This window comes from Silurus aristotelis (assembly GCF_946808225.1).
Source record: "Silurus aristotelis genome assembly, chromosome: 9".
Taxonomy (NCBI): Eukaryota; Metazoa; Chordata; class Actinopteri; order Siluriformes; family Siluridae; genus Silurus; species Silurus aristotelis.
Genome location: NC_139582.1, coordinates 1,555,767 through 1,563,969, shown reverse-complemented (window position 1 = coordinate 1,563,969; position 8,203 = coordinate 1,555,767). Strand labels below are relative to the sequence as shown.

Here is an 8,203-nt window from a genome sequence, read left to right as displayed (position 1 = left end):
CATTGTGTTGTGTTATGTAGCTCTGTAGCTTTATGTTGTGTTATGTAGCATTGTGTTGTGTTATGTAGCTCTGTGTTCTGTTATGTAGCTTTATGTTGTGTTATGTAGCACCAGGGTGTGGGAGAAATGTCTCATTTCACGGTGTACTACGTCAGCTATACATGGTTAGAATGACAATAAAAGCTTCTTGACTTGACATTGAAACCAATAACTGCTCAGTTTTATAAATGAAACAGCTGTAGGTTATTAAAGATAAGGGCCCCTGTTTAATGATTTATTATTTTTATATTTTTTTCAATAATTATTACATAAATTAACTACATTGATTTATTAAAAGTAAAAAAATAAAACTATCTTGAATATAATGTCAAAAATGTAGTATGATGGACTAATTATTAATAAAGTCTCTAACAGGACTCTCAGGCACTGCTTAAACCGTGGATTGAAAAAGAAAAATATGCGCATGCGCAGATGGCTTTTTCTGTTCGAATACACGTAGTTAACATAATCCCGTGTCTATTAAAAACTTGCGAATTTTACGGTTTACGGTACACGCACGTGGCTTACAACTTTACACTTCAGTCAGGGAAACGTCATTAAAAAACACAAAAACGAATAGAATTACGTGTAAACAGCTAATTATGTATATCTGTATGCGAAAGTTCTTCCCGGTATCGGTTTCCACACGGACCATTAAAGTGTTGTACACGGTAGTCAATGCCTTTTTACTAAGAGCAGGTCAGTATAGTTTTTTCAAAATATCCGATTCTTTAGACAATTCTTCGTTTTTGAGATCTGAAGGCGAATTCGAGGTAAAATTGTGTATCACTCATGACGTTTAAAATTTTGTGGGAAAAAGGAGGAACGAATTCTCAGCAATATTTTTATACGGAGTTTATTTCTGAGGTGTTACATATAAAAGGTCCGTGTGTGATTTATTTCCTCTCCTTCGTTTCTCATTCAACTGTTTGGAAATTAGACATAAACAATGTGCTCTTATAGACTTAATAAAATGCATAATTTGAGAGGGTGAGGGTTGTGTTAATAAAGGAACACTCTAAAATATTTATAATAATTGGTTAGAATTGAGCTTTATAACAATGATTAATAATCCAGTGTTTCATTCTTCTTCTTTTTCTTTTTTTTTTTACAGCTATTTAATTAATATTGTAATAAAAGATGGACCTCGTATAGTAATTCTTAAAATCAAACTCTCCATCATGCTGTGTGTTTCCACGTTGTCCCTCTGGAGATCCTTGCAGAAAAGTTTATTGTGCAAACCCAGTAAATGTTCAGTTCACTGGGTGCTGGCGAACGCCGCAGTCCGAAGAGCCTTGACGTTGTCTGGTCCCAGAACGTCGAGGGGAAATGGCATGCCAGTTTTCAGCAAAGCTTTGGCTTATGAAGATAAAGTGGCAATAATAGACGAGAGCAGGAGCCACAATTACAGCTGTCTTTACCACAGCAGTAGAGGTTTAGCAGCACAGATACAGCAAGCATTAACCTGCCACTCAGGAGATCTACAGGGCAAGCGCGTTTCCTTTCTGTGTGCCAATGACGCGTCCTACACGGTGGCTCAGTGGGCCACGTGGATGTGCGGCGCCACAGCCGTTCCCCTCTACAGGAAGTACCCGGCGTCTGAGCTTGAGTATGTGATCTCAGACTCTCAGAGCTCGCTGGTGCTGGCTGGTGAGCCTTATTTTGTCACGATGGAGACTTCAGCGCAAAAACTCGGGCTGCCGTGTCTGCGTCTGCCTCCGACTGCCAGTCTGGATGCACTGCATACATCAGAGCCACACTGCCAGTTCGATGAGGAGGTGATTTCTGATTGGGCAGAGAGACCGGCTATGATTATTTACACCAGTGGAACGACAGGACGACCAAAAGGAGTCCTGCACACACACAGCAGCCTGCAGGCCACGGTAAGGGACTGGTAGATTTTTAAACAAACTGAGCAGATGCACGCAAGTCAACTCAAAAAGAGTTAGACTTTTAAATCAGATTTATATTAAATGTTTTTATACTCAAATATCTGTGATGTGTTCTGAGATTCTGGACATTATCTGTTTTCTTTTAAGTTTATTAGCATTTAGCATTCAGACGCGCTTGTCCAGTGCGACACATTTATCTCATAAAACTCAACAGGTATGAGGGTTAAGGGGTATGTTCTGGGGCCCAGGAGTGGCACATGGGTGTGGCTGGGTTTTAAACTCATGGCCTACAGATACAAAGTCCAATGTTGCCCCTTCCCTTCACTCACCACTTTTTCAATAACATTCGACATCATATCGAAACAACTGCAGATACTCGGCTCAGTCTATTTAGCAGTCTGTGAGACGGCGAACTCGCTGGCGTTGATGGTTTAATTAATGATGAACTGTTATATTTGAATTAATTTGATCAGACAGTACAGATGAGGAGGAGAAAACTGGACAAAGGAAACCCTGCTGCGTCACTCTCATTAGGGAAGTGCTAGCTCAGTGGGTAAGATTTTGAATTTCTGACCAACAGGCAACCAAGCTGCCACTGCCTTTAACCAAGGTCTCTAACCCTTCACTTCTTAAGTTAATTGTAAATTGTTCAGTCTGGTTGGCGGTCTGGTTACTTAATCAGAATACTTTATTGATCTCGTGGTGAAATTGTTTGGTTGCAGATTTTTACAAAATGTAAGTAAAGATTCATGTAACAAAAAAACAAAAACAAAAAATGTTAATAAATATATGTATTAAGTTGTATATTAATAAAAATTAACTTTATAGCAGAAGTGAAAACATGGCAGAAAAGTCAGACTACATTAATAGTTTATAAAAAGTAATTTGACATGTGACTTATTTTTATTATTGCACATAATTGGCCAAGATATGAACAATATAATAAGTTGGCGACCCCTAACGGGAGAAGCCGAAAAGAAAGTTTTTAATGAAGCTAAAGCAAAATGGGTTACATCCCAGTCTTCCATCTCTACCAGTAGGAAATCCAATGGCATTGTGGGTAACTGTTGAATGAAATGAGAAACTGTAAAAAAAATAAATAAAAATAAAGGAAATTAAGGAGCTTATTTGTATCCAATAATAACTGTGTCTTTTCATGTAGTAGCTTTCAACGTACAGATAAAGGAAGCTTATAGATACCAGTTTAACATCCCAAAAAATGCTATGATTTATACATGATGCATTTGTTTTATACAAACCAAAATCTGAGATTCTGTGTTTTTAAAACATTGTCATACAAACCGCTTTAAAGATAAAAAATAAATTCCAAAAATCCCACTTTAGGCCACTCCCACTTCAGTTATCTAGCCGAAAAACATGAGAACAATAAGGCTTCAAGGAGTTGAGTAGTTTTAACTTTTTGACTTTTGTATTGTGTTTTTGTGGATAACTTATGACTTAATAGGTGTGTGTGTTGTAATTAAAAAAACTTTGAGTCCGATATCAAGCATGAGATTTGCACAATGCAAGATTTACCCTGTAGCTCTAGTGCCAAGTGCAGTGCTTGTGAAAGGTGTGGAAACTGAGTGTTTTATGGTTTCTGAGAGACAGATGCATGTTCCTTTTGTTTCTTTGCAACAAACTCAGTAATGTAACAAATAAATAGCTAGACTTTATTTCTATTGAAAAATCCTCCCTTAGCATGAAGAACAGCTTTACATACTTTCAGCACCTGGACAGTTCATTTCTCAAAACATTCTGCTGAAACACTTCACTGTGCCTCTTGTAAAACTCACCAAAGATGTTCTTCACTAGTTGGAGATTTTCTTGTTCGTCTCAGAGCAGTTCAGGATTTAGATGCAGTGACTGGGCAGGTTGTTGCATGATAGATAAACACCCCAGATGATTGTTTGCTCTCTAAGTAAGGCTAAGGCTGTTCTAATGAGCTGCAGTCCAGAAGGAATTGCATGGTGTTGAAGTAGAAATGGGAGCCCTGTTGGTTCACTTTCAATTTACGGAACCTTCCCTGCTCCAAAACAACCCCAAATCATTAAGCTTCCCCCTTTATGTGTAACTGTGGGGGGTAAGACAGTCTGATCACATCATTTCTAAATTATCACTTAGATATTGCTGTTAATACCTATTTTACCAGCCTCTCTCTCTCTCTCTCTCTCTCTCTCTCTCTCTCTCTCTCTCTCTCTCTCTCTCTCACACTCTCTCCCTATCTCTCTCTCTCTCTCTCTCTCTCTCTCTCTCTCTCTCTCTCTCTCTCTCTCGCACTCTCTCCCTTTCTCTCTCTTTCTCTCTCTTTCTCTCCCTCTCTCTCTCTCTCTCTCTCTCTCTCTCTCTCTCGCACTCTCTCCCTTTCTCTCTCTCTCTCTCTCTCTCTCTCTCTCTCTCTCTCTCTCGCATTCTCTCTTTCTCTCTCTCTCTCTCTCTCTCTCTCTCTCTCTCTCTCTCTCTCTCTCTCTCATTCTCTCTCTTTCTCTTTCTTTCTCTCATGAAGTCAGTAAAATAATGGGTTAATTCTTTTTCTCTTTGGGCATTATATGAGTCGCTGTCCTTGGTGCTGAATCATGTCCCAGTCAGGAACAGCTCTCATTGTGAGCATCTTGACTGGACCTTTGGCTGAGCGGGATTTAAACTCTATTTCAGCGTAATTGTGGCCGATCGAGACATGCATTCCTTATATTTATTACTTTTTTAAAGAGAGAGTTTTCCACCACATGGTCATTTCCTGTATGGTTTTGCGTTTGAAGTTATTACAGAGAAATTGTGCAGTTGAACTTTGAGGGTTTTAAACATTGAGTCTGACATCAGCTTGCTGCATGACATCAGACTGCATGACTGCTGTCTGCATGACATGTATCATTGTGGACCTTCCCGATGGTCATCGGTGTCTCTGTATCACTTGTTTATCAGCCCTTGGGCATGTTTAGGACACGCAGGCCACATTGTATCCGCACCGTTTCCACCCGCTGACCCACTTCACTGCATGTTGAGTGAAAAGAACTGGCAGGTCACATCTGAAATGCTTCACATTCTGGGTGAACTAACCTTCACTTTTATGCAAAGAAAACATCTTTTAAATATCTCGTTCCCCTGCCGTTCCTTTCACTTTTAAAAAGCATAATACTTACTTAATTCGATTTAGTTTAAATAGACCTCTTTCTGCAGGAGACGGTTCCACAAAGACTTCACGTCTGACCAGGATGAAGGCCATAATGAGGCAGGAAATAGGAGGACATTTAATAATACAGTCACCTAAAGATCTGCTCTTTTTTTCCTCAGGTTCAGGCTCTGGTGAACGAATGGGCTTGGAGCAAAGATGATGTGATTCTTCACACACTTCCCCTCCATCATGTGCATGGCATCGTAAATAAGCTCATGTGCCCGCTGTGGGTTGGGGCCACCTGCATCATGCTGCCTGACTTCAGCCCTCAGAAGGTAGTGTACCATATAATACTGTTTAGAAAACACTGCTCTGTATTGTTATTGTGCCTGTACCCTGTGAGATACCTGAGAGTCTTTCGTGAACGCTCAATGTTTTCTTAAAGTCTCAGTATAAAAGTATGAAGACAGTAGACTAAGATGGCGGCACATACACATCACGAGGCTCAGCGTCTCTCCAGACCGCAAACAGAGACGAGGAAAACGTGGAGGACTTCTGGCTAAGCTAAAACAAGACCCACATGGACCAGCACTTCCAAGTTTTTTCTCGCTAATGTTCGGTCCCTGGCGAACAAACTGAGCTCAGGATTTGGACCCTCAGAAACTTGGCTCAACATCGGCATCCCAAATATCGTGCTGGATCTAGAGGGGCGCACTATTTTCAGGGCTGATAGAGAAGCAGCATGCACGGGTAAAAACAGAGGAGGAGGCTTATGCGTTTATGTAAACAAAACATGGTGCACTGTCTCTGTCACCGTCTCTTCCCACTACTCTGCTGATCTTGAATACCTGATCATTAAATGCAGACCCTTTTATTTACCATGTGAGTTCACATGCGTTGTTGTGATAGCAGTGTATGTCCCCCCGAATGCTAAGGCTAGCTCAGCCATGGAAGATCTAAGCTCTGCTATCAACAAACTGCAGACAGTGCATTCTGATGGAGCCTTTATCATCGCTGGAACACTGCAATTTGAAATCTGTTCTGCCAAGATTCCGACAGCATGTGTCCTGTTTCACTAGAGGACACAAAACCATGGATATACAAGTGTGGCTGATGCTTACAGAGTCACACCTCTCCCCCACCTCGGACAATCGGACCATCTCTCATGGTTCCTGTTACCCAAGTACTCACCAGTCATCAAAGGTGTGAGACCTGCAATCAGTCTGGCTGGATGGGGTTGATGCCGCTCTTCAGCAGCAGTTCTAACACGCAGACTGGAGTGAATTAGCTGCAAAGGCCACCACTGACTCGGTCACCAACATCAACACCTACACCAACTCTGTTCTTGATCACATCAACAGGTGTGTGGATCGGGCGACCACACAAAAGAACATCATAGTGTTCCAAATCAGAAGCCCTGGATGAACCGAGAAGTCGGCCTTCTGCTCAAAGCACGCAACACAGCCTTCAGGTCTGGAGACTGGGAGGACTACAGCGTCGGGAATCTGCAAAGCCAAACATGCATACAAACAGCAGACACCATCGCTGGCCTCAACCCACCCGGCGGGGCACCACCAACCAGTTATGCTTCACTCCCCGACAAGCTCGAACTCTTCTACGCTCGTATTGAAAAGGGGAACATGGAGCACATGGTCAAGGCAGAGCCATTACCAGGTAAGCAGTCACTCAAACTATCCACCTTTTGAAGTGTGTGCTACCCTGAGCAGGGTCAGTATACAGAAATGCCATTTTCCTGGCCGTGTACTCAGAGCTGTGCGGAGCAGCTGGCTGAGGTCTTCACAGACATTCTCAATCTGTCCACCATCACCTCCTCCAGAGGAGTCCACATCTCTGAGGATCTCACCTGGTCTCTGAACTCTTCTATCCTGATCAGAAAGGCACAATTAATTATATATTTCTATTCGATTGTGATTTATTTATGTTTGTTTGTTTATAATTTCTTTGTTTGCTTGTACTTTACTCTGTATTCTGTTGTGAGAAGTTGTGATCTTTTCTTGCATCGCATTTATCATGTGCTGTGATGATGCAGGGGTGTGTGTGTGTGTGTGTGTGTGTGTGTGTGTGTGTGTGTGTGTGTGTGTGTGTGTGTGTGTGTGTGTGTGTGTGTGTGTGTGTGTGTGTTCGGCTTTATCGGGAAGTTGTCACAGGGCCACACTAATTGTAGCCACGTTGCCGCTCTGCCATCGCTGTAGGAGTCATGGACGGAAGAGCAGGAGCTGACAGGGTGTGTGTGTGTGTGTGTGCGCACACAAGAGAACAAGACCAGACTGTCACAGCGAAGCGTCTGAGTTGCGGGTGATGGATTGCCTCGTGCGGCTTTGTATCCGAACGCGGCCGGCTCGCGAGCGGATCAATCGATTCCTGACGTTGAAGGATGATTCGGTGGCTCTGGAAGAGGACGAGGTTTAAAGGTCTTGCAGATTTTAATGGGAGTCAAGGTGCTGCGCGACAGCAAAGGGTGGGGAGGACACTGTCAAAACAACAGTGTCACCTTCACGCCAAAGAAGTCCACCTTCAACTCACTGACACGACCTCACGTGTGTGTGTGTGTGTGTGTGTGGGGCAAAGACGATGAAGTTTCAGTTTTCTGGAGAGAAAAAAAAAAATCAGGGCATTTGTTTTTTTTTGTTTTTTTTTCACAACACGGAGCTCTGGAAATTTTTAATGAAGCGGAAAAATCGATACTCGCAGCGCTTTTGTTTTTCTGAGCCGTTTGTCTGATTAGGATGCAATTTTGCTTCTTGCTCGAGTGGAAAACAGACAGAGATTTAAGGATGAGTGGGTTCATGGGCCCCTGCTCAGTAAAGGAGTGTATAGTCTTTTATAGATTTTCAAAAGCACACTATATACACAGATTTTATATAATAATTTTATAATGAAAATGTGTAAGTAATAATAAGATATATTAAGAAATAAACAGATGAAAATAAGGTGCTCAGAGGAAGTGTGGAAGAGGGTGATGAAAACTACAATAAATTTTGCAGCGTTCATGACTATTTATTGTGCAATAAAAAAAAAATTATATTTTTTTAACGTCTTATTTCATATTTAGTCTCCACTTCTTGTTATAAGAAGTTCCACTCTTCTGGGAAGATGTTCCACTAGATGTTGTGGAGGTTTGTGCTCAATTAGAGAAAGG

At 41.7% G+C, this 8,203-nt stretch overlaps 1 protein-coding gene across 3 annotated transcripts in view; it reads left to right on the top strand.

Annotated features, from left to right (window-relative positions):
- Positions 1-531: 531 nt before the first annotated feature.
- Positions 532-8,203, top strand: part of acsf3 (acyl-CoA synthetase family member 3) — a 47,170-nt gene continuing 39,498 nt past the window's right edge. Inside the window, exons 1-3 of one of the 3 annotated variants that reach the window (XM_083550118.1) lie at positions 532-738; positions 1,154-1,922; positions 5,223-5,378. In XM_083550118.1, coding sequence (XP_083406244.1) covers positions 1,221-1,922; positions 5,223-5,378 — 858 coding nt within the window. In that variant the 5' untranslated portion in view covers positions 532-738; positions 1,154-1,220. Of the gene's footprint in view, positions 923-1,153; positions 1,923-5,222; positions 5,379-8,203 lie in introns of all 3 variants that reach the window. The other 2 variants (XM_083550119.1, XM_083550117.1) reach the window with 2 other exon arrangements.